Source organism: Phyllobates terribilis, unplaced genomic scaffold (genome assembly GCF_046119375.1).
Source record: "Phyllobates terribilis strain yellow unplaced genomic scaffold, ASM4611937v1 Scaffold_1__5_contigs__length_1240528914, whole genome shotgun sequence".
Lineage (NCBI taxonomy): Eukaryota > Metazoa > Chordata > Amphibia > Anura > Dendrobatidae > Phyllobates > Phyllobates terribilis.
Window position 1 is genome coordinate 124832251 of NW_027362761.1, and position 26419 is coordinate 124858669.

The window sequence follows — 26419 nt, forward strand, 5'->3', positions numbered from 1 at the left end:
CACGTTCCTCCGTCCTAAATTTTGGCAGCTTTTGCTTGGAAGGCATAAGCAAATACTATGGGAGACCCACTCCCCAATAATGGGAATAATGTATGTTATATGCTGTACTGCATCGCTCTTGTAAGGGGCATTTCAAGTTTCTCCGTCCTAATTTTTGGCAGCTTTTGCTTGGAAGGCATAAGTAAATAATATGGGAGACCCACTCCCCAATAATGAGAATAATGTTTGTAATATGCTGTGCTGCATGGCTCTTGTAAGGGGCATTGCAAGTTCCTCCGTCCTAATTTTTGACAGCTTTTGCTTGGAAGGCATAAGTAAATACTATGGGAGACCCACTCCCCAATAATGGGAATAATGTTTGTAATATGCTGTACAGCATGGCTCTTGTAAGGGGCATTAAATCCGTCTTGTTAAGCTACTGTGACCTCCACGTCTCTTCAAAGGGGCATTGAAATGTTGTTTTAAATTACCTCTAACCTCCATGACTCTTCCAAGGGGCATTGCATTTCCTCCTAATTTTAGTCAGCTTTTGCTTTTCAATGCAAAGGCAAAAACTAAGGGAAGACCCACTCCCCAATAATGGGTAGAAGGTTTTTAGTACGCTGTAATCCACGTCTGTTTCAAGGGGCATTGCAGTTCCTCATAATTTTTGGAAAGCCTTCCATTCACTGCTTAGGCCAACAGTTTACAGGAGACCCAGTTGCTATAAATGGAAAAAACGGTTTAGTTAAGGCCCTATGACCTCCATGTCATTTCCAAGGGGCATTGGAGTGCCTCAAAATTTTTGGTAGGCATTGCACCCACTGTTTGCCCTATAACTGTGTAGCTGAACCGCTCCTTTTGTTACAGAAACATATCCTTCAAGACATATGTGTTTGACTGGCCTGATATTGATGTGAATGGTCCCTGTTCCTCCTGCTCTTTCTCCTTTGCCACTACCTCATCCATAATTTATCACCTGAAGCTTTGTTTTAACGGGAGTCATAGAACTTGGATAGTAGCAGGAGAACATCCAACAATCCTCGGAGGAGGTAGGATATGCACCAAAACGCTGACCACCTCAGGCCTAGCCGCTACTACATACATGCACTTGCATTCCAAGAAAACAAAGCAGATGCTAACTTCTATCATCATCATCATGGTCCTCACCTTGGCATTCTCAACTCCCCTGATGTAGAAGCCAGGGCCCACCAGAGGAGTCTGGTTCTCTGGTGGGCTCATCCAATGCTGCCCTAAAGCAGGCCGGGCTAAGAAAAGTGTGTGGGGGGATGTTTCAAGGAGAAATAGGGGCGGCTGGGGACCGTTTATGGACACCCGGCCGCCCCCTGGCGGCTGGGGACCGAGTGTGGACACCTGGCCGCCAGGCGGCTGGGGACTGAGTATGGATACCAGGCCGCCAACGCAGCCATGACATGGTGGCCAGATTCAGCCTCCACATACCTAAAAGGTCCAATTTCAAGTGCAAGCAAGCAGTATGGTATTGCAGCCTCGGGGTGGGTGGGTGGTTGGCTGCATATTTGCGCTTGCATTGCAAGGAATGGGGGAGGTACAATTGAACAGTGCCCTGGGACAAGAACTTGCACGGGGATAGTTGCAAGTCTGCATCTTCTGATGCGGCAAGGATGACTTCTGAAGGGCACACTTTTAGGCAGTGACCTGGGTGTCAGAGAAGCTTCCAGGGGTCTTCCCCATGCTGTTCCCATGTCTTTTCAGCACTGTATGCATGTGTCACACAGCACATGGCCAGATAAGGTTGTACAATGTTAAAATGACAATTCCCGGTGAATGCATTTGTCACGGTTGAAAGCAATACAAAAGTGCTAAAATGCATAAAAAATGCTACTTGTGAACATAGCCCAAGGTGTGGAGGAGTTTTTTTTTTGGGGTTATTTATTTTACCTTATACACAAGTCTTTACCCTGGAAAGGAACTTCCTTAACATATTTCAGAGGAAAGCAGTTTCAGTTTCGTTTTTGAATGTTTTATTGTGAGCCCTTAAGGCTGTGTGCCCACGTAGCATTTTTCAAGCGTATATGCTGCGGAATTTCCGCAGCATAAACGCTCCAAAAATGCTTGGTAATCCGCCCCCCATGGTCCTCAATGAGAAGCCGCACTGTCAATGCCCACGCTGCGGTTTTTTCCGCTGCGTTTATGCTCCGCGGAAAAATCCGCAGCATGTCATTTAATTTTGCGGAAGCGCGGCGTAATCGCCGCCATTGACTTGCATTGGGCCGCTTCAAATCCGCAAATATGTAAAAATAATTGCGGAAGTGAAGCGCATTTGCTGCGGTCTTGTACCTCAAAACCGCAGCAAATAGGAAGTGACGTCACAATTGGGCGTTCCATCCATCCATCCCATGAGCATCCCATAATCCAGGAAGACGAGAATCCCATAATATTCCCGTCTCTCAGGATCATGGCTGCTAACGTGGGATGGTACAAGCGGATGAATGTCAACGTGGGATTCATGATTAGTGTGGTAAGTGTCTGTATGTGTCTGTGTGGTGTGTATGTGGTCTGTATGTGTCTGTGTGGTGTGTATGTGGGGTCTGTGTGGAGTCTGTGTGGGGTCTGTGTGGAGTCTGTGTGGGGTCTGTGTGCGCGGGTGTCAGCAGGCAGACATAGGCCGATGTGACACTACTACTCCCATCGGCCTATGTCTGTCCCCGGTCCACTCCTGCCAGCAGGATCAGCTCGATGGGAGCAGTAGTTCCCATCAGACTGATCCTGCTGTAAAATGTGCCCCAAAATTAAATTTAATAGCCCCCATATGTGCCTCCATATATTATTGACCCTATCCCCCCCCCCTATTTTTTTTTTTTTGGGGGGGGGTGCTATCATTATTAAAGTTTTTTTTTTATTTGCCCCAATAATATGTCATCTACTGCCCCCTTTTTTTTCATTGGTGGCCAGTGGTTACCTAAAATAAATTAGTTCATACATTACCTGTCCCCGCCGATCGCCCCTAAAATAAAGTAAAAAATAAAAAACTACACCTATACTCACCTAGACACCTAATTCCCCGAAGCCATCGATCTCCTGTAATAAAATATAAAATAATAAACCACAACCTTATCCTTACCCCTCCGTAGTAGTCCACGAGTGTCCCACGAAGATCTCCAGTTCAGAGCAGCCACATAGAATGTGACCGCTCTGAACCGCTGCCGCCGCTAGAATGAACGGGTTCGCCGGAGTTCAGGCAGCGCTGCTCCGGTGATCTGCTTTACGGCCCCGCTGTATCGTGAGAAATTCCCACGGTACAACAGGGCTGTAAAGGAGGTCACCGGAGCAGCGCTGACTGAATGCACTCCGGTGACCTCAGTCAGGGGCTCATGCTGCTGGGAGCGGACGTGTTCCCGGCAGCGTGAGCTTACAGCAGCCATGACAGCTGTCACATCTCCAGATGTGACAGCTGTGCATGGGAGATCAGCGCAGGAACGTGGACAGGTAACTATTTTTTTTTTTTTTAGTAAAATTAGAATTAAATAAAATTGTGTTTTATTTCAAATAAATTATTTTTTTCTGGGTGTTTGTCTTTTTTCTTTTTAACACTTTGTAGGTTAGTAATGGGGGTGTCTTATTGACGCCCATCATTACTAACCTGGGCTTGATGTCAGCTGGCATTATAAGCTAACATCAACCCCACCACTATTACCCCCTGCCACCGCACCAGGGCAGCGTGGAAGAGCGAGGCTAAGTGCCAGATTTGGCGCACAAATATGATGCGCCAAATCTGGGGCAGCTGAGGGCTGATATTATAGCCTGGGAGGGGGCCTATAACCATGGCCCCTTTCTAGGCTATTAAAATCAGGTCGCAGCTGTCCGCCTAGCCTTTGCTGGCTACAATTTATAGGGGGACCCCATGTCATTTTTTTTGGGGGGGTCTTCATAAATAGTAGCCAGAAAAGGCAAAGTGGCTAGCCTTTGCTGGCTACAATTTATAGGGGGACCCCATGTCATTTTTTTTGGGGGGGTCTTCTTATATAGTGGCCAGAAAAGGCAAAGCGGCTAGCCTTTGCTGGCTACAATTTATAGGGGGACCCCATGTCATTTTTTTTGGGGGGGTCTTCATAAATAGTAGCCAGAAAAGGCAAAGTGGCTAGCCTTTGCTGGCTACAATTTATAGGGGGACCCCATGTCATTTTTTTTGGGGGGGTCTTCATATATAGTGGCCAGAAAAGGCAAAGCGGCTAGCCTTTGCTGGCTACAATTTATAGGGGGACCCCATGTCATTTTTTTTGGGGGGGTCTTCATAAATAGTAGCCAGAAAAGGCAAAGTGGCTAGCCTTTGCTGGCTACAATTTATAGGGGGACCCCATGTCATTTTTTTTGGGGGGGTCTTCTTATATAGTGGCCAGAAAAGGCAAAGCGGCTAGCCTTTGCTGGCTACAATTTATAGGGGGACCCCATGTCATTTTTTTTGGGGGGGTCTTCATAAATAGTAGCCAGAAAAGGCAAAGTGGCTAGCCTTTGCTGGCTACAATTTATAGGGGGACCCCATGTAATTTTTTTTGGGGGGGGCTTCCTATATAGTAGCCAGTAAAGGCTAAGCTAACTGCTGCGGCCTGGTATTAATAGCAAAGGAAGGGTCCATGGTTATTGGCTACTTCACAGACTATAACATCAGCCAACAACCGTCTGCTTTCCCTTTGCTATTTATTAAAGCTATGCGTGAGCCCACTTATTTTTTTTGGTTAAAAGATTTTATTAAAGTGAAAGATTATTGTACAGTGTATGTAGGTTCATTCACTGAAAGCTCCTGCATACGCTGTAAGGTTGATTTCTCACGTCCACATATCCACGTTAGTACAGATAAGTGTGACCGAGCATGCTTTGCAATGGGTCTGTGTGTGGGTCTCCGCTGTGTGTGGAAAATGGCATCAACACTCGTCCCGGAGATTGACGTGTGAAAGAACCGTACAATATAGGTGAGGGGTTAGTGTTGGTGTGTGTGCGTACATATCTCCATATGTTTATTTAATTTTTTTTTTGGGGTTAATCTTTTATTCCTCCATTTTGTTTTTAAAATAATATTCACACACGTTATTATTCACTGTAGATTGAAAAATATCCCGAAATATGGGACCGAGCTAGTCCTGACTACAAAGACAAGCAGAAGAAAAAAGACGCCTGGGCCTCTGTGTTGAGCCAAATGTATCCCCAGTGGGTGAATGCTGAACGTGATGCCCAAGAGGAAATTAGTAAGTTTTGATTTTTACACTTATTTTTATATCTATTTATAATTGCACTTTTTGGTGTCAAAGCAGTTCATAAATTGTTTTGGTTGTGTCATTGCAGTGTATGATATTAAAAATCGGTGGAGATCGGTCACCGACCGGCTGGTGAAGTATCACCAGTCGGTGCAAAGTGGCTCATCACCCAAAAAAAGAAAATTTCCTTTTGCGGACGAGCTGGCCTTCATACTAACCAGTAGGAGTTTGCGGAGGTAAATTCCCAAAACATATTAATTGAAATGTTTCCAAAAATGTTGTATTTACATTGGGATTTACCTTTTATTATATACAGAACTGAAGGAAACATCATGGCCCCAACAGCAGAAGAGGACACAAACACAGAGCAAGCAGAGGAGGAATCCGAGGACTTTTTCCAGCTTTCCTCACCGGATCCATCTGCTTCGGCATCTTCAGCATCTGGTTGTCCCTCACATTCTTTGTCCAATCCAGCGGACATCGGGACGGGTTTGGTGACTGATTCTCCTGCTCCTGCTCCAAGTGACGCTGGAAGCTCTGCTGGTGATGTGTTGAGGCCCACTGGGAGGGGGTCTGGTTCTGCTCATCTCGTGGCATCGAGAAGGGCGGGCAAAAAAAAGGCCAAAACCCACGGGGGTGGGACTATTGTGCTTGAAGCACTCACAAATCGAACCCTCAGCCTTGTGGAAAGGGCATCCCAGGAAGATGCCATCGATAAATTTTGCTCAGCCCAAGCTGCCCGCATCAGATCTCTGCCACGAGATAGGCAGAACATGTACATGACTGCAGCAGGCGCTATGGTCATGGCAATTGAAGAGGCAGCAGTTATGCCCTCGCCCCCAGCCGTAGTATGCGGAATATTTAATTGTTTCAAACCCAGTGTGCCTCCACCACGACCAGCAGCTGCAACCCAGCGTTTTGGGCAGGTTGCTGCAGCATACCGTCCAGAAGATATGCAACCAAGTTATGGTCGGCAAATGGCTCATGGTGCATCATCATTTATCAGAGGACCATCCCCCAACTCTACTTTTTCTCAAGAAATGTTTCCTGGGTACAGCTTTGAAGAAGACCTTCAAAACTTGTAGTTAAAAAATTTTACCCCTCCCTGTCAGCATTTTTGGACCCTAGCAAATACAGACAGCACCTGTAGGTCGATAGATACACAATGTTTTAGAGAATCAGACAATTAACAAAGACCTTTTCTTATGGTCACCTATACCAGGCATCAGGCGTAGGGGACTGTAAGAAAAGGTCTTTCTTTTTATATAATTAAACAACCTACAGGTGCTGCCCGTATTTTAGGGCCCAAAACTGATTAGAGGACAGGTGTGCTGTACACAGTGTGTAATTTTTTCCCAAGTTATGGGCAATGTTTGTCCGATTTAATTTTCTAGAAGTTTGTTGTTTTGTGTTTTTAAAAAGTTTTTTACAGTTATTCTATATTCCGTATTAAAAAAATTATTTAAACTATCTGTTAATTTTTTTTTTAAAGTGTATATGTGGTTGGATTGGGTTGTAATGAAAAAGTGTTCCCCTGATCTGCGCTCACCATAGCGCAGGTCAGAGGAACTCTACATTTTTGAAATTTGTTCAAACTAATCTACGTATGTGGTCGGCTGTATACAGTGGTTTTTAAATTAGAAATATACTTTGATATTTTGGACCACAACTATTTTTTGGATGAATACTACTCTCAACACTGTTATTTGCTAGTTCTGTTCTTAGCGCAAGCAAATAACAATGGTGAGGGTTGACTTTAGCAGACAGTACTTGGGAATAGCGCTCTAGGTAGTAATGCCAATTTACAGGCTCTGGTCTTTGTGGGTTGTTCACTTTTGCGTTGACGTATTGTCGAAAAAAAAAATGTAGAAGGTTGCAATTCAAGAAATATTTTAGACAAATTTAAGTTTAACCAAAATTTATTTTTTTTAAAAACATTTTTTTTTACATTTTTATTTTTAAAAAAAAGGAGGAAGTTCTTCTTTTATTGTTCATCAGATCTTCTCTGCTGGTCAGGCTGCTCAACACCAGCACAGGAGTATTGCCAGTGCACGGCACCTTCAGGACTCATGAAGTAGTCAGCGAAGGTTTCTCGCACCCTGGCACCAGAGTTGGATGGCCTTCCCTGACCGGAGTTGACAACTGGAATTAATTCAGATAGCTGTGACTCCTCATCTTGCTCGGTGCTGTACTCACGAGCATAGTTGTGGAGTACACAGCATGCCTTAATTACAGTGTCAACGGTCTCCGTATCCAACTGGATGGCAGTGTGAAAGATCCTCCACTGACTACACATGATTCCGAAGGTGCATTCCACATATCTGCGTGCACGACTCAGCCGATAATTGAAAATCCTCCGCCGGGCATTCAGTGCCCTTCGTGGGTATGGGCGCAGCAGGTTGGTCTGTAAGGGAAATGCCTCATCCGATACCATCACAAAAGGAACTGGATGTGTGGAACCCGGCAAAGGTCTTGGGGCTGGGAGCGTTACGCCATCTTGAAGACTTTGCAGCCCAATCTGTGATGATCTAAACACCCGAGAGTCCCCAGTACTGCCATAAGCACCAACGTCAATGGCAACAAATTTGAAATGTGCATCAGCAACCGCCATCAGGACCACAGAAAAAAATTTCTTATAATTAAAGAAGCGTGATCCTGATCGTGGTGGCTGCTGAACTCTCACATGTTTGCCATCGACAGCACCAATGCAGTTTGGGAAATTGGCCACAGTTTGAAAGCCTGCTGCGACCTGCAGCCAAGTCTCCTCGGTTGGAGAAGGCATCACGATGGGCTGCAACTTCTGCCAGATGACGGTACATGTGCACCTCACAATTCTGGAAATGGTGGATTTACCAACCCTAAATTGGAGGTTCAGTGATGTATAGCTCTCTCCTGTGGCCAAAAATCTGAAAAGGAAAAATAGATAATTAGAAAAGCCATAAAAAGAAATACAAGCCAACAGTAATTATCCATTATTAATTCATCTTTTAAAAAATTAAGGTCTTTATTACAAAAAACTATTCCAACAATGGGCTCTTTTTTTGGGGGGGGGGGGGGGCTCCACATTCTCAATCTTTTTTGGTCATCTTTTGTTTTCTCTTGAGTTCACACATATCAATTTATAATGTGTTTTGACTTTGTGTCTGTGTTTGCCTACGATGTTTGCTCTAGAGTTTACACATCAGTGACCTTTTCAATCTGATCTCTGTGCATGGTGATCTCATGGTCAAGCCAAAAATATGTACACAAAGACAGACACAGTGGAGCCATCACCACAGGGTGGCTAACAAAACCAGGTACACCAGCCATCACCGCAGGGTGGCGAACAAAACCAGGTACATATAAATCAACATTCAACTTACCGCAAGGTGATGAGCAGCCTTTCCTCAGCAGAGATGGCCCTTCGCATTACAGTGTCTTGGAAGTCCAGGTCAGGAGACATAAGGCTTAGCAGCCGATCAAATGCAATAATGTTCAGACGGCAGAACTGTTTAAATTTTTCAGGAAAACTATAGTAAACAGAGAAAAAAAAAATATTAAAAGATAATTTTGGAACATAGTATACAAACAAAACCTTAAAAAAACAGCATAGACGGATGACATTATACTTTCTTCACATATATCTTACCTCCTTAAATCCTGGTAGAGAACATTAAAGTGGCCCTTGTCCGTCCGCTCCTGCAAGATAGGGTGCACCCAAATTTTTTTTGGTCGTCTTCTCCTCCTTAAACGCTCCTATAGAACAATAATAGGTTAGTACACACACTACATAAAAATAATGTACCCCAAAAAAACTTAGTTTATATTACCTGCTCAACGTTGTAGTGCAGGAGATTTAAGCAAGTCATTAGCAGAAGGTTTAGGCATGGTCTGCTGACCCGCAGGGGCTGCAATTCCTGTGGCATACTGTCTTTTGCAAAAAACAAAATGGTGAAGAGGGGTTGAACTAGGAAATGACATCAGGATTTCCATCTTTTTTTTCAATAACTTTATTTGTGATCAAAAACGCATGAAATAAGCTTACAAAAACGCATGTAAAATCCGCATACAAAAACGCGTCAAAAACGCGTCAAAAACGCGTCAAAAACGCGACCAAAAAACGCACGCGATTTTCTGGCAAGGGACATGCAGAAATGTTGCAGAAATTTTCTGCTTCATAAATGCAACGTGGGCACATAGCCTAAAAGTGGCTTAATACCTCTGACCACGTTGTTGACAGCAGTGACCTGGGGGTCAGAAATGCTTCCTGGGGCGATCCCCATGCTGTCCCCATGTCATTTGAGCACTGTCACTATCGTTTTGGGCACTTGTTAGGCTTTTAAAAGACTGCCGGGGGTGCTTCCGCAAAAATGCTCGGTTCTCCCATAGACTAACATTGGGCTCGTTGCTCGGGTCGAGCACCCGAGTATCACGGCGAGCTCGGCCCGAGCTTCGAGCACCCGAGCATTTTAGTGCTCGCTCAACACTAAAAACAACATGAATGCTGCTTAAAATGAAAATTACTTTGTTTAAACAGATTTCTATTTTAACTTATTTATTAAGCTATAAAATAGGTGAAATAAGTATTGAACACGTCACCAATTTTCTAAGTAAATATATTTCTAAAGGGCTGTTGACATGAAATTTTCTGCAGATGTCGGTAACAATCCATCCAATCCATACAGGCAAAGAAATCAAACCATAGATGTCCATAACTTGAGTTAAGTGTAATCTATGTTACCAATATCTAGTGAGAATTTCATGTCAATAGCACCTTTAGAAATATATTTACTCAGAAAATTGGTGAAGTGTTCAATACCTATTTCACCCGCTGCATGTTTATATACTAAATCTTGAGGCTAACCTTACAATTACTATTCACCCTGCAGAGGAGAAACTAAAATGGAACTGCTCATCCTTCTTCCTAAGACTAGGATCACAACTAGAGATGAGCGTTGTTCGACTCGAACTGTTCGCCAATCTCAAATTCGAGCTGTTTTGGGCGGTGTTCGAGCCGTTCGGCGAACACGAACGATTTGAGAAAAATTCGGCTGTTCGAGGTTATGTTCGATAACTGTTCGTGCACCAAAATCATAACTGGATTTTTTCTCAGTAATGATGAAAATTAATGTTAATACGCAGTTTGAGTGTACAGCGGGGTGGGGGGAGGGGCAGGGGATGGATCTCTGCAGGAATAATGAAGATCTCCATTTTTTTTTCTCTTTCCCGCATTTACAGTGGGGAGGTGCAATCTGTCAGCCTATCAGCAGCGCACACACGGAGCGAAGTGCTTTTTTTCACACAAGCAAGGGCATGTGTCATTGGCAGTGTATGTCACATGTCCTTGCCCTATAAGACCAAGCCATTTTCCCCGTCGCCACCATTTTCTCACTGCTGCAGCTGCGTGTTAGACGGCACCTCTGTTGCTGTGTGCGCTATACCTTGTTAATTTCAAGCCAATTTTTGCACAAATCTACAGATAGCTTGGGAGTAGGGAATAGTTGTGATTGCAGTCCTTTTAAGGACTAGGTTACAGCATTTCCTACGACTTTTATCAGGCAGGTCTGTGCTCTTAAATAGATAGATTGTGGGAGTAAAGACTAATTGTAATTGCAGTCCTTTTCAGGACTAGGTTACACCAGTTCCTATCAGTTTTTGCCAGGCAGGTCTGTGCCAGTGCTGTGCAAGTTTTTTTCACAGCATTTGGCTGAATCTAGCAAAGCTAATCCTTTTTGGCCTATTGCAGAGTGTGTTAGTCAGTGGAGTAGCCTATCTGTGTTGCAAGATATACCACCTGTGTATAGAATACCAATTTTTTTACTGCACCTAGTGAAGTAAAATCTTTTGGGCATAGCATCATTCTATTAGTCCATCTATACTGACCTCCATCAGGTTGCAAATTGAATATAATTTTTTTCTGCATCTAGCTCTGAAAAAATATTTGGGCTTCTAGCAGTGTGTGGGACTTGTTCTATTAGTCCATCTATACTGACCTCCATCAGGTTGCAAACTGAATATAATTTTTTTCTGCATCTAGCTCTGAAAAAATATTTGGCCTTCTAGCAGTGTGTGGGACTTGTTCTATTAGTCCATCTATACTGACCTCCATTACGCTGCAAATTCAAAATAATTTTTTGTCTGCATCTAGCTCTGAAAAAATATTTGGCCTTCTAGCAGTGTGTGGGACTTTCTCTTTTAGTCCATCTATACTGACCTCCATCAGGCTGCAAATTAAAAATAATTTTTATCTGCATCTACCTCTGAAAAAATATTTGGCCTTCTAGCTGTGTGTGGGACTTGTTCTATTAGTCCATCTATACTGACCTCCATCACGCTGCAAATTCAAAATAATTTTTTGTCTGCATCTAGCTCTGAAAAAATATTTGGCCTTCTAGCAGTGTGTGGGACTTTCTCTATTAGTCCATCTATACTGACCTACATCAGGTTGCAAATTAAAAATAATTTATATCTGCATCTAGCTCTGAAAAAATATTTGGCCTTCTAGCAGTGTGTGGGACTTTCTCTATTAGTTCATCTATACTGACCTCCATCAGGTTGCAAATTAAAAATAATTTTTTGTCTGCATCTAGCTCTGAAAAAATATTTGGCCTTCTAGCAGTGTGTGGGACTTTCTCTATTATTCCATCTATACTGACCTCCATCAGGTTGCAAACTGAATATATTTTTTTTCTGCATCTACCTCTGAAAAAATATTGGGCTTCTAGCTGTGTGTGGGACTTGTTCTATTAATCTATCTATACAGACCTCCATCAGGTTGCAAACTGAATATAATTTTTTTCTGCATCTACCTCTGAAAAAATATTTGGGCTTCTAGCTGTGTGTGGGACTTGTTCTATTAGACCATCTATACTGACCTCCATCAGGTTGCAAACTGAATATAATTTTTTTTTGCATCTAGCTCTGAAAAAATATTTGGCCTTCTAGCAGTGTGTGGGACTTTCTCTATTAGTCCCTCTATACTGACCTCCATCAGGTTGCAAATTAAAAATAATTTATATCTGCATCTAGCTCTGAAAAAATATTTGGCCTTCTAGCAGTGTGTGGGACTTTCTCTATTAGTCCATCTATACTGACCTCCATCAGGTTGCAAATTAAAAATAATTTTTTGTCTGCATCTAGCTCTGAAAAAATATTTGGCCTTCTAGCAGTGTGTGGGACTTTCTCTATTAGTCCATCTATACTGACCTCCATCAGGTTGCAAACTGAATATATTTTTTTTCTGCATCTACCTCTGAAAAAATATTGGGCTTCTAGCTGTGTGTGGGACTTGTTCTATTAGTCCATCTATACTGACCTCCATCAGGTTGCAAACTGAATATAATTTTTTTCTGCATCTAGCTCTGAAAAAATATTTGGGCTTCTAGCTGTGTGTAGGACTTGTTCTATTAGTCCATCTATACTGACCTCCATCAGGTTGCAAACTGAATACAATTTTTTTCTGCATCTACCTCTGAAAAAATATTTGGGCTTCTAGCTGTGTGTGGGACTTGTTCTATTAGTCCATCTATACTGACCTCCATCAGGTTGCAAATTGAATATAATTTTTTTCTGCATCTAACCCAGCCAATAGTTTAGGCCTAATACCATAGTTTGGCCACTCAGCTCTGCTCGGTTCCCATCCATTGTTTTTTTGTGCAAACAACTCCAGAGTTGTGAATTAGTTAACCACCAAAATGAGTGGAAAAAGGCCTGCTGCTGGTGGAAAGGGGAATAGGCGTGTTGGGAAGGGGAAAAATGGTTGTGTCCGTGGGGTAGGTGTTAAAGCAAAAGTAACATCTGCAGAAGAAAGACCATCTTCCAGCCAAACTAAAATGTCTACTTCTTTTAGCTGACAATGTGATCAGATCCCTTTCTTACGGCCACGCCAATCGTTACAAATTCCAGATGAGGCACAAAAACAGCAGGTGCTTCAAAGGATATCAAGTGCTCCTTTAAGTGGGCTATCCTCCACATCAACTTCAACATCACAAATACTCCAGTCCTCAAAGGTGTCACCCCAATCGCACTTGCTTCCTCACAGCTCCCAAATCTCCAGCTGCCCATCTGAGAATGAGGTAGAACAGATGGTTGAGTCTGCAGAGCTGTTTACTCATACTATAGCCTGGGAATCAGAAGTCGACTCCAGCGCTTCTGTGAATCCAGACGAGGAAATGATCTGCACTGATGCTCAGAATCTTTATGAGTCGGATCCAGGACCAGACGCAGAAGGTTCTGACCATAATGTAGACCCTCATTCCCAAACTGTAACTCCTGTTGGTGGAGACAATGAGGAAGACGATGATGAGACTCAAATACCTGATTGGAGCGACAACTTTAGTTTTTTGTCAGGGCAGGAACAGGTTGGCTCTGAGGACGACGGGTGTGATAACGCACAGGGTGATGATGATGAGGTTGGAGATCCCACTTACTGTCAACCCACAGTCAGCCAAGAGATGAGGTCAGCAGAGGAGGTGGAGGAAGATGCTAGTGACGACGAGGTCAGGTTGCGCCTTCCTGGACAGAGACGTAGTACTGGAAGTACGTCAACAACTGCATCCTCAAACACAACTCTGCCTCTCACCACAAGTTGTGGTGGCTCTTCAGGTCGCATGGGTGCTAAGCCTTGCATAGCCTGGGCATTTTTTCAGATCGATAAAGATGACCCAACTCGTGTTATCTGTAACATTTGTCAGCAAAAGCTAAGTAGAGGCCAAAAAATACATAGTTTGAGTACATCATGCATGAACCGGCACATGGACATGAAGCATAAGTTGCAGTGGGAAGCTCAGTGTGCTACAATGCAGCCTAGCCGGCCGGGCCAACCACCGTCTGCCATATCTTGTGCATCCGCGGCCTCTTCATCCTCTGTGACTGGGGGGACAGCAGTCACACCTGTTTTGGGGCGCAGACCTGCCACCTCTTTACCCGCAACAGCCAGCGTGATTGGCAGGTCATCATTTTCTTTTAAGGTGGTAACACCAGCTGGTGTTGAGCGCTGTCCGACATCGATAGCACCACCTTTGGATCAAGGCAACCTAACATGTCCGCCTGCATCTTCCTCACAGACCGGCAGTTTGCCGGGGACACCCTTATCAACCCCGTCTAAGCACAATAGCCAGCCCTCGGTCCCTCAGATGTGGACAAGTAAAAGACCATTTCCTCCTAGCCATGAGAAAGCTAAGAGGTTGAATTTCACCATCTGCAAGCTCTTGGCTACAGAAATGCTGCCTTTCCGCCTGGTGGACACAGAGGATTTTCGAGACCTTATGTCCGTCGCAGTGCCCCAGTACCAGATGCCCAGTCGGCACTACTTCTCAAAGAAAGGTGTGCCTGCGCTCCACCAGCATGTCGCATACAACATCACCGCTTCTTTGAGAAACTCTGTGTGTGACAGGGTGCATTTCACCACAGACACTTGGACGAGTAGGCATGGACAGGGGCGTTACATGTCGCTGACTAGGCACTGGGTAACTATGGTGACAGCAGGACAAGGGGCTGCTGTCCAAGTCTTGCCGTCCCCACGAGTTGTGCGTCAATCCTCTTTATGTCAAAGTTCCTCCACTGCTTCTGCCTCCTCAACCTCCTCTCGGTCTTCCACCTGCACCCAAAGCCTGTCTGGTCATGCCACAAGCTTTCTAACTGTGCAGAAGGTATCCTGCACACCTCCTTACTATGCTGGCAGTAGGGCTCAACGTCATCAGGCGGTTTTTACTTTGAAATGTCTGGGAAATGTGAGTCACACAGCAGAGGAGTTGTGGTCAGCTCTGGAGAACCAATTTCATGAATGGTTGTCTCCACTGGACCTGAAACCAGGGAAGGCCGTGTACGACAATGCTGCAAACCTGGGTGCGGCCCTTCGCCGGGGCAATGTCACACACGTGCCTTGTATGGCTCACGTGTTGAACCTGGTTGTCCAGCAAGTTTTAGCCCACTATCCCAGACTAGATGGCCTTCTGCAGAGGGCACGGTCGCTGTGTGCTCACTTCCGCCGTTCGCATCCCGCAGCTCAGCGACTTACATCTCTACAGAAGTCGTTGGGCCTGCCACTTCACCGGCTAAAATGCGATGTACCTACCCGGTGGAATTCAACTCTGCACATGTTGCAGCGACTGTGGCAGCACCGACAAGCCCTTGTGCAATACGTTCTGACGTATAGCCTGGGCCAACGAGATCCAGAGGTGGGGCAAATCACGCTGGAGGAGTGGTCTCAGATGAGGGACCTATGCACCCTTCTGCACAGTTTTGAAATGGCGACGAAGATGTTTAGTGCTGACGATGCCATTATCAGCATGACTATTCCGGTGATTTACATGCTGGAGCACATGTTAAACAGAATTCGGAGTCAGGTGGTGGCACAAGAGGAGGTGGAGGAAGTAGAGGAGGAGGAGTTGTATGCGGAAGGGCTAACATCTGCAAGGTCCAGACGGTCGGCAGCACCAAGGCGGCAGGCATGTGAGGGTGGGGGAGATGGTTTTACCAGGGCGCATGGTAGCAGCCAAACTGGTGAGGAAGGTGCAGGAGCCCAGGAAGAAGTGGAGGACGAACTGATGGAAGACTCATCAGATGAGGGAGACCTTGATCACATTTCTGTTGTGCGAGGTTGGGGGGAGAGGACAGAGGAAGGAAGCATGATTGTTACCTCGCCACCAACACAACAGGGACTTGGTGCTCCTGGATGCGCAACACACATGAGTGCCTTCTTGCTGCACTACCTGCAACATGACCCTCGAATTGTGAGAATTAGAAATAATCCTGACTACTGGGTTGCCACACTGTTAGATCCCCGGTACAAAAGTAAATTTTCCAGAAATTATTCCTGCCATAGAAAGGGATGCACGCATGCAAGAGTATCAGCAGAGACTGTTGCAGAATCTTACATGTGCTTTTCCACAAAACACCAGTGGTGCACGTAGTGAATCTCACAGTTCCAACTTGCCAACCGTGGGACCGTCAAGTGTTCAGCACTCCAAACCGTAACAGAACCACAGTATCTGCTGGTAACATCAATTTTGCGGAATCATTTCACCACTTTTTTAGCCCATCCTTTGCAAGGCCACAGGAGACAAGAAGTCTGTCACATAGTCAACGCCTAGAGACGATGGTACAGGAGTATCTCCAAGTAAACATTGAAGCCATGACTGTGTCACTGGACCCTTGCTCTTTTTGGGCTTCCAATCTGGATAAATGGCCGGAGCTAGCCACTTATGCCTTGGAGATCTAGTCATGCCCCGCAGCCAGCGTTCTGTCTGAACGTGTGTTCAGCGCTGCTGGTGGTGTACTGACAGATAAGCGCACGCGGCTCTCCACTGATAATGTAGACAGACTCAGATTCATAAAGATGAACAAATCATGGATCCGAAACGACTTTTCTACCCCTGTGTCATCCTGGGGAGAGTAAAAGCTTGATGATTGGTTAAAATCACCCTACCAACCGTTTTAAGCTTTCAAATTACTAATCATGTTTATCTGTATCTTGGCTGGAAAATAATTTGGGCTTTGTAGCAGTGTGCAGCACTGATTCTATTAGGCCATCTATAATAAGCTCCACCAGATTTAAAATTACTAATCATGTTTATCTGCATCTTGACTGGAAAATAATTTGGGCTTTGTAGCAGTGTGCAGCACTGATCCTATTAGGCCATCTATACTAAGCTCCACCAGATTTAAAATTAATAATAATTTTTAGCTGCATCTAGCCCGGAAAATAATTTTGGGGCTCCGAGATGCGCAAGACACATAAGTGCCTTCTTGCTGCACTACCTGCAACATGACCCTCATATTGTCAGAATTCGAAGTAATCATGACTACTGGGTTGCCACACTCTTAGATCCCCCAAACTTTTCGATCAACCTTTTCATTTTAATAAAGACCAAAAAAATGGTCATTTTTGAAATTATAAGCATTAGCAGGTTATTAGAAACTGAAATCAAACAGTTTTCAACTCAAAACTTTATTCTAGGTGATGTTACATTTTCACATAGGACCCCTTGTTCGAAAGGAGCTTCTGAACTCTCTCGTCCATTGAATTTGTCAGGTTTTGGATGGTTTCTGCTTCAATTGTTTTGCATGAGGACAGAATCCCCTCCCAGAGCTGTTGCTTAGATGTGAACTGCCTCCCGCCATCATAGACACACCTTTTGATGATGCTCCAGAGGTTCTGAATGGGGTAGAGGTCAGGGGAGCATGGGGGTCACACCATAAGTTTGTCCCCTTTTATGCCCATATCAGCCAGAGATGCAGATGTTTTATGTGCAGCATGAGATGGTGCATTATCATGCAAAAAAATGATCTTGCTGTGAAATACACGGTTCTTCTTCTTGAACCATGGCAGGAAGTGCTGTTTGAGAAAATCCACATACATTATGGAGTTCATCTTTAGCGCCTTCAGGGATCCAAAAGGGGCCGACAATCTCTCTCCCCATGATTCCAGCCCAAAACATTACTCCACCTCCTCCTTGTTGGCGCTGTAGCCGTGTTTGCGTGGGGTGTCCATCAACCAGCCATCCTCCACTCCATCCATCTGGACCATCGAGCGCTGCATGGCACTCATCCGTGAACAAAACAGTTTTGAAATCAGTCTTCATGTAATGTTTGGCCCACTGGAGCCGTTTCTGCTTGTGTGAAGTGGATAGAGGAGGTCCACAGGATGGCGTATGCACAGCTGCAAACCTCTGAAGGACCCTGCATCTTGTTGTTCGGGGGATGTTGGAGGCACCAGCAGCTTCAAAAACTTGTCTGCTGCTATGACAAGGCTTTTTTGCCGCTGCTCTTTTAACCTGATGTAATTGCCTGTAGGAAAGAGTCCTCAATTTGCCCTTATCAGCACGCACACGTGTGTACTGTGAATCAGCTACATACTTCTTGATTGCCAAGACACTTCATCCTGATCATCGCACAATGTTGATTGTAGTCATGCCTTGACCTAAACACTCCACAATTTGTTGCTTCTCAGCAGCCAACACATCCTTTTTCTTTCCCATTTTGGCAGAAAATGTAGGCTGCTTAATAATGTGAGACAGCCTTCTTAAGTAGTCTTGCCTTTCATTGGACACACCTGCCAAACTAATTAGCACAGGTGTCTGCAATTGCTTACAGTGATATAAAGAGCCCTGACACACATCACCATCAATGAGTTTAACTGACAAACAAACAAATTCTTCCCTTATCACTCCTAAACACTTTTTGCATAATAATTTGGAACACAGTGTACATGTGCTTTTCCACAAAACACCAGTGGTTCACGTAGTGAATCTTACAGTTCTAACTTGCCAACCGTGGTCTGTATGGAGTTGTTCAATAAAGGGCCCAAAATTAAGATAACATAGATGGGAGAGGTCTCTATGAATAGGAATTCCTAAGTATTTGATACCCTGTGAGGGCCAGGCAAAGGGAAAGTTGGACTGGATGGAATCCTATATGGATTTGGGGAGGGAGACATCGAGGGCCTCAGACATCGCTGCATTGATTTTAAAATTTGACCATGTAACAAAGTGATCTAATTCAGCCATAACAGCATGGATGGATATATGTGATTGAGTGATATATACTAGTACATCATCAGCAAATAGAGGACACTTGTACTCGGTGCCTCCCACCTCAATCCACCTAATATTGGGGTTATGGCGAATTGATGAGAGCAGGTGCTCCGTCACTAGGATGTATAAGAGAGGGGACAGAGGACATCCCTGCCTTGTCCCATTGGTGATTGTGAAAGGTGATGAAAATGTTCTGATGCACCCCCTGGTCCTTGGGACACCCCGAGCCGGACCCTTTTTGGTGGATGCTGGTGGTTGTAGTCTTCGTGGCGGCGACCCAGTTCCGTGGCTCAGGGTGGTCAAACCAGTGGGGGATTTATGTGGTTTTGATGTTTAAATGTCCGACTACGCCACCCGTGGATTGCGGTCAGAGTGAACCGCCGCTGCAGGGCAGACCGCTGAGGCTGGTGTTGTGGGTGCAGCAGAGCGTAGCATAACTCCCCACGGGAGGAGTATAGCCTCAGGGCAGTGTATGCGGAGGATGGGGGTGATGGTGCAGGGCAGCAGCAGTAACGACACGGAGTCAGTGATGCAGTCCAGGGCCTTTACTCACAGTTCTTATTATACAGACCACGTCTGCAGGTAACGGCTGCCCACGTCGTACTGTGCTCACCAGGTGAGGGGCTCAGACAACTCCCAGATAACTTTGGAGCGCTTCACAGGGCCCCATTTGTGTGTCCTTTGTCTGGCCTTTCTTACCAACCCTTCTGTCCGGCTGCCTCGGGCCTCCTCTTGGTAAACTTGGCGCCAGTTTCCCTGACCCTATGTGGTGCCTTCCTAGCGGGTGTAGCGAGGGGCTGCGCCACATAAAATGTCACAGCCTCCGGTTTCTAGCTGAGGGTCGTTTCCTGCCTCCACCAGTTTCAGGGACCGGTCTCCCCCTTTGGCCTGACCCCTCCACGCAGGTGGATTCGGGCGTGCGGTGGCAACTCGCCCGTCCGCACCCCTGAGATCCCTTCATTCCTCGTTCCTGGAGCCTTCTCCGCTCCTCTTCCTTCCTTCTCCCTCTTCCAGGCCTGGGCCTCTGTTACTAGGCCCGCCTCCGGAGCAGAGCTCATGCAGAGCCCCTGCTCCCTGCCACTTCTGCTCAGACTTCTCTGCACTGAACTAAGATGGTGCCCACCTTTTATACTCCCTTCTCAATGCACCCAGGAACTGCTTCCTCCCTGCTCCTGCACTACAGGGTTCCCCTTCCTCAGTGTTCCCTCCCCCCACTCCAGCCAGGGACCGGGACTGTCGTGCCCATCTCAGAGGCATATTGGTTGCCCTGCCCCACGGCAATGTGGTGTAATGCATGCAGGTGTCGGGTCCTGATCCACACTCCATCCTTACCTGAGAGTGAGATATCACACCTCTGGGCGAGGTGCAATACCTCTGTAGCAACCGAGCCCTCAGGGTGCTATAGTTCCATTCATCTTCAGCCTAGGTGACGTATTGTGATACAGGGCCGTGATTTTGGCTATAAAAGGGTCCCCTAGACCCCTACCCCAAGCTTTTTAAGAGAATCATATATGGCGTGCCAGGAGACTCTATGGAATGCTTTCTCAGCATCCAACGAGAGTATCTAATTACAAATTTTTAACTGCATCTAGCCCAGGAAATACTTTGTGCCGAGTAGCAGTGTCTGCTAGTCAGCGGATTATCCCGGCTGTTAAGCAAGCTACACCACCTGTAGTTTGGACACTTAATTTTTTCAAAGGAAATGCTTCGGGACCACGGGATACTCAGTGAAGAGCATCAGGAGGCACCCCAAGGCATAGGGGCTGGGACTGGCAGTAGGATGCCTTGCGGTGGACAGCCGAGCTCGATCCTTATAAAAGCTTTTTAACTGCAGCAGCTTTAGTGGACGCTACTGGAGCTGGAATTACGCGGCTGCTGGCATGAGACTTGCCCTCCAATAGATCCTTGTAAATGGATTTAAAGTGTATTCATTCAAATTAGAGAGACAATTTAAATTAAAAAGCTTAGAGCTGCCTCCACCACAGGGGGGCTCGCTCGACCCACCAGCAGACAGGCACCAGTATTGGGAGAGGGGGGCTGGCCGTCAGGGTTCACCGCGGCTCTGGCACAAACCCGGCGACACGGAGGTGGCACGGGCAGGAGTGGACTGAACGTGTCGGCTTCTCACTTTTTGGATTTTAGAAGGGCATGACATGCATATATCTGTGTCTCCCCCTCCTTTTACTCCTCCACCTCTTTTCTTTTCTCATGACTATATGTACTTGTCACTTTTCCATGTGTTAGTTGTGTCTTCTGAGCAGTTTGTCAGTTTTTGGACACCTTTGAAGGTGTTTTCTATGTGTTTCTATGTGTTTTTGTTTGCCTGCCATTGGTTTTAACGGTGTTCGAAGGTGTTCGACGAACAGTTCGACGAACAGTTCGGCGAACACACGGGTGTTCGACGAACCGAACCGAATTCGAACACTACGGTGGTGGCTCAACACTAATCACAACACCATATGTTCTACATAAGAGAAAAATGGTCCGATTATGTCAATCAGACTCGGATCAAACTTTGATCCGAGTAAGATCAGAGTATGATTTGAGTGGGATCCGTTTTTCTGGGATGTGGAGAATAAAAAGAAAAAAATAAATAAGTTTCTCCATCTTCTCCATTCTGTCAGTCAGTGAAATTCGGACCACAGTCGAATGTCATCTGAGTGTGGTCCGATTTTTTTCACGGACCCATAGACCTGAAGGGCCTAGTGCATGCTGCAATTTTTTTTCCTCTGACCACTCGGTCCGAGGAAGATACGAACATGTGCTAACATCGGTCTGATTGCAATCCGATCTTTTTACGAATCACACTCCGACTGAAACTATTTTTGTCTCCACAAGCCAAACTACTCAATATTTTTTTTTTCAGCCTCTATTAAAGGGGTTGCCTGGGCAGAAAATACTGATGATCTATCTTGTGTATAGAGTCTAACACCCAGCAGCACATCACCGATCAGCAGAAAACATTTTTTGAAAAGGAGCTGTGGTGCAGTACTTGGGACAAGCAACTACACATTGAATGGAGCTGTACTGAGCAGCTCAAATTCCTGTATTTACAGTACATCTACCGGACATCAGAATTATTTTAAAATGATCGGTGGGGAGTGCTGAGTGTCAGACTCTACCAATCTCATATTAATGACCTATCCAGAGGAGAATGTATCTGTAGTGCCGGCATCCCTGCCCTCTGCTAGGCAGGGACGCTGTTCCCCTCACCGCTCTGCTCCGTGCCCGGCATCCCTCTCCCGCTCTGCTGGCAGCGCGCGCTCCTTCCCAGCCACTGTGCTTAGGGCGCGCGCGCGCGCCCTCCCTCCCTCTTAAAGGGGCCGCGCGCGCCGTCCTAAGGAGTCCCCGGCCAATGGCCGGAGGACTTTTCCATATATAAGGCACCTCCTCCAAAATGGAGGTGCCCGAGCAATGTTGTTGCACCGTTCTACTCTGCTTCAGCCCTCAGGTCCTGTTGCCAGTTACCTGCCAGTTACCTGCCAGATTCCTGCCAGCTTGCTGTCCTAATCCTGCCTGATTTCCTGTTACCTGCCTGCCTGCCTGAGGTCCGACGGTCTGCCTTACAACTCCGGTCAGTCTGTCTAAGGACCAACTTGCCCGCTCACCTGGGAACGCACATCAGCTACCTGCCTGCTTGCCTGAGGTCCGACGGTCTGCCTTACAACTCCGGTCAGTCTGTCTATGGACCAGCTTGCCCGCTCACCTGGGAGCGCTTCTCCGCTACCTGCCTGCTTGCCTGCCCGGAGGCTCCGCTGTCACGTGCTGTGACCACCAGCTATTCCAGACTCTTGCCCGCTCACCTGGGAGCGCTTCTCCGCTACCTGCCTGCTTGCCTGCCCGGGGGTTCCGCTGTCACGTGCTGGGACCACCAGCTATTCCAGAGACTCTTGCCCGCTCACCTGGGAGCGCTTCTCTGCTACCTGCCTGCTTGCCTACCTGGAGGCTCCGCCGTCACGTGCTGTGACCACCTGCTATTCCAGAGACTCTCGCTTGCTCACCTGGGAGCACACATCCTCCATCTGCCTTGCTAGCCTACCTGGAGGTTCAGCCATCACAGGTCGTACCTACCCTTTACCTAGAGACTGCCCCGGTCACTTGCCGTGACCTCCAGCCCGTTCTTCCAGAGACTGCCCCGGTCACTTGCCGTGACCTCCAGCCCGTTCTTCCAGAGACTGCCCTGATCACTTGCCGTGACCTCCTGCCCGTACACCCAGAGACTGTCCCTGTCACCTGCTGTGACTGCCTGCCTGGTCGCCACCCGCTCCCTTACAAGGACCGCTCCCTTGTATAGTAGCCCAGAGGTTCCGCCTCCCAGACCCGTTACAGTTTGCTCGGGCCATGGAACCCGGTGGCACCCAAGCTCCCTCGCTCTCGGACCTGTGTCATGAACTGTCCCGTCAAAGGTCCCAACAGGAGTCCATCCTGGGTCACCTGCGGAATGTCAATACTCGCCTGGACACTCTGACTGTTCCACCAACAACCTCCGCCAGTGCCATGTCTCGCAATCCGGCAGCTCCGCTGTCCACTAACACCATGATATCCTACCCCGGACCTCGGCTTTCTGCACCTCCTCGCTTCGGAGGCGACTCAGCCCAGGCTCGGGGCTTCATAAATCAGTGCACCCTGCTCTTTGAACTATTGTCCCACCAGTTTAACTCCGACCGAGCCAAAATTGCATTCATCATGTCCCATCTCACCGGGGAGGCCCTGGCCTGGCTAAATCCTCTATGGGAGAGAGGAGACCCCCTGGTGTCCAACTTGCCTGCTTTTCTCACGGCTTTCCGGAAAGTCTTCGACGAACCCGGACGGAAGACCTCATCCGCATCATCGTTGCTACGCCTCCGTCAGGAAAGTCTCACCGTGGGCCAATATGCCATACGGTTCCGTACCCTTGCCTCGGAGCTGGCCTGGGATAACGACGCTCTGGTTTCCGTCTTCTGGGAGGGTCTGTCCGGCCGTATTAAAGATGAACTTGCCGGTCGGGACATTCCTACCACTCTCGATGACTTAATAACTCTTGCCACCCGGATTGACCTACGGTTCCAGGAGCGTGCCAGAGAGGTCACCCGTGAGAGGAGGTTACCACGTCTAGCTCCTACTTTTCAGAAACCCATCACTCCTTCTGTCTCTAACCAGGTACACCCTCCTGAGCCTATGCAGGTCGACCAGACCAAGATGGTCAAGACCCGTCAGGACTTACGCCGTGCCGAGGGGACCTGCTTCTACTGTGGCAGTAAGGAGCACCGGATCCGAGCCTGCCCGGAGAGGTCGGGAAACGCCTGTGTCTAGGTTCGCTCAGAGAGGTCCACCTAGACAAGAATAAATCCTCTCCATCCCTGCTGTTGTCAGTTTCAATCGTCTACGGGGAGAACCGTTATTTCGAACTAGCCCAACTGGACTCTGGAGCAGCCGGGAATCTTATTTCACAGTCCCTGGTAGAGAAATACCGCATTCCCACCAAACCTCTGGCTGTACCCTTGTCTGTTGCTGCCGTGGATGGGGGGCTCTTACCACGCCCCATCCAACTCATCACCGAATCCATTACTCTGCAGGTGGGAATGCTGCATTCTGAAAGCATCTCCTTCCATGTTCTGCCTGGACTCTCTCACGCCCTCTTGCTAGGCCTACCTTGGCTCCAGAAACATGCACCCATTCTTGACTGGCAGACCGGAGAAGTCCTTCGCTGGGGACAGGGCTGCCATAAGACCTGTCTGGTTCCCGTTCATCCCGTCCGTCCTTCTCCTACCCCAGCTAATCTACCTGGACTTCCGATTCCTTATTGGTCTTATGCTGATGTCTTTAATAAAAAGGAGGCAGAGACACTACCCCCTCATAGACCATACGACTGCCCTATCGACCTGTTACCTGGTACTTCTCCTCCCCGTGGGCGTATTTATCCATTATCCGCTGCTGAGACCCGGTCGATGTCCGAATATATTGAGGAGAATCTGGCCAGGGGATTCATCCGGAAATCTACCTCCCCGGCGGGAGCAGGCTTCTTTTTCGTCAAAAAGAAGGACGGCTCTCTCCGTCCCTGTATAGACTATAGAGGCCTTAACCAGATCACGGTGAAGAATAAGTACCCCCTTCCGCTCATTCCGGAGTTATTTGATCGTCTGAGGGGGGCTAGAATCTTCACCAAACTGGACCTCCGTGGGGCGTACAACCTGGTTCGTATCCGTCAGGGGGATGAATGGAAGACGGCATTCAACACCCGGGACGGCCACTATGAATATCTGGTAATGCCCTTTGGCCTCTGTAACGCTCCTGCCGTCTTTCAAGAGTTGGTCAATGACATCTTCCGGGACCTTCTCTACTCCTGCGTAGTGGTGTACCTGGACGACATCTTGGTCTTCTCTCCGGATCTCCAGACTCACCGGAGGGATGTTCGTCAGGTCCTGCTCAGGCTCAGGCAGAACCATCTCTACGCTAAATATGAGAAGTGCCTCTTTGAGCAGACCTCGCTTCCGTTTCTGGGCTACATTATCTCTCAGACCGGCCTACAAATGGATCCTGAGAAACTGTCTGCCATCGAGAAATGGCCCCGACCAGAGGGGTTGAAGGCTATTCAACGGTTCCTGGGCTTCGCCAACTATTACCGCCTCTTCATCCCGCACTTCTCTTCCCGGACTGCCCCAATTTCCGCGCTCACCCGTAAGGGTACAAATCCCAAAGAGTGGCCGCCCGAAGCAGAGGAGGCCTTTCTTTCCCTAAAACAGGCCTTCTCTTCTGCCCCGGTGCTGCATCGCCCGGACGGCAACAAGCAGTTCTTCCTGGAAGTTGACGCCTCCTCCTCTGGAGCCGGAGCGGTACTTACTCAAAAATCATCTTTCGGGAGAGTGGTAACTTGTGGCTTCTTCTCCAAACTCTTCTCCTCTTCTGAGCGCAACTTTTCCATAGGAGACTGAGAGTTATTGGCCATCAAGCTGGCGTTGGAGGAGTGGCGTTACCTACTCGAGGGGGCTCTTCATCCGGTAATAATTTACACTGACCACAAGAACTTGGCTTACCTCCAGCATGCCCAGAGACTTAACCCGCGCCAAGCCCGGTGGTCCTTGTTTTTTGCTCGCTTTGATTTTGTTCTTCATTTTCGCCCGGCTGACAAAAACGTCAAAGCAGACGCCTTGTCCCGATCCTTTCTGGTGTCCGATCTCGAGGAAGAACCTAAACATATCATCGATCCCGCCAGAGTAATGCAGGTGGCTCCCGTGAGTCTAAATCGTCTCCCTCCCGGTAAGACGTTTGTTTCAGTACCTGATCGGGAGAAGATCCTACACTGGGGCCATTCGTCTAAACTAGCTGGCCACGCCGGTCAGAAAAAGACCCTCCAGCTTATTGCCCGGCACTATTGGTGGCTTACCCTGCACAAGGACATAATAGACTTTGTTTCTGCCTGTGTGTCCTGCACCCGCAACAAAGTCCCGAGACATCTGCCAGCCGGACGCCTCCTTCTGCTTCCTGTACCTGCTGCCCCCTGGCAGCATATAGCAATGGACTTTATAACTGATCTCCCCGTCTCTGCCGGTTGTACGGTCATTTGGGTGGTCGCTGACCGCTTTTCCAAGATGGCTCACTTTATTCCCCTGCCAGGCCTTCCGTCTGCACCCGAGCTGGCTAAAGACTTTATCCGCCACATCTTCCGTCTTCATGGCCTGCCCCTCCACATCGTGTCGGATCGTGGGGTACAGTTCA

The 26419-nt window shown here is 47.2% G+C and overlaps 1 protein-coding gene across 1 annotated transcript; it reads left to right on the plus strand.

Moving 5' to 3' along the window:
- Positions 1 to 4737: 4737 nt before the first annotated feature.
- LOC141166039 (uncharacterized) lies at positions 4738 to 6431 on the plus strand. Its single transcript, XM_073652277.1, has 3 exons — positions 4738 to 5201; positions 5299 to 5446; positions 5527 to 6431. The coding sequence occupies exons 1-3, from the start codon at positions 5153 to 5155 to the stop codon at positions 6293 to 6295; spliced, it is 966 nt and encodes a 321-aa protein (XP_073508378.1). The 5' UTR covers positions 4738 to 5152; the 3' UTR covers positions 6296 to 6431.
- The last annotated feature ends 19988 nt before the right edge of the window (positions 6432 to 26419 follow it).

Bases quoted from the DNA above. Each gene is read 5' to 3' on its own strand.
- LOC141166039 (XM_073652277.1), top strand. From the start codon at position 5,153: ATGTATCCCCAGTGGGTGAATGCTGAACGTGATGCCCAAGAGGAAATT. The intron at 5,202-5,298 runs GTAAGTTTTGAT...GTGTCATTGCAG, and splicing joins TGATGCCCAAGAGGAAATTA to TGTATGATATTAAAAATCGG. The intron at 5,447-5,526 runs GTAAATTCCCAA...TATTATATACAG, and splicing joins ACCAGTAGGAGTTTGCGGAG to AACTGAAGGAAACATCATGG.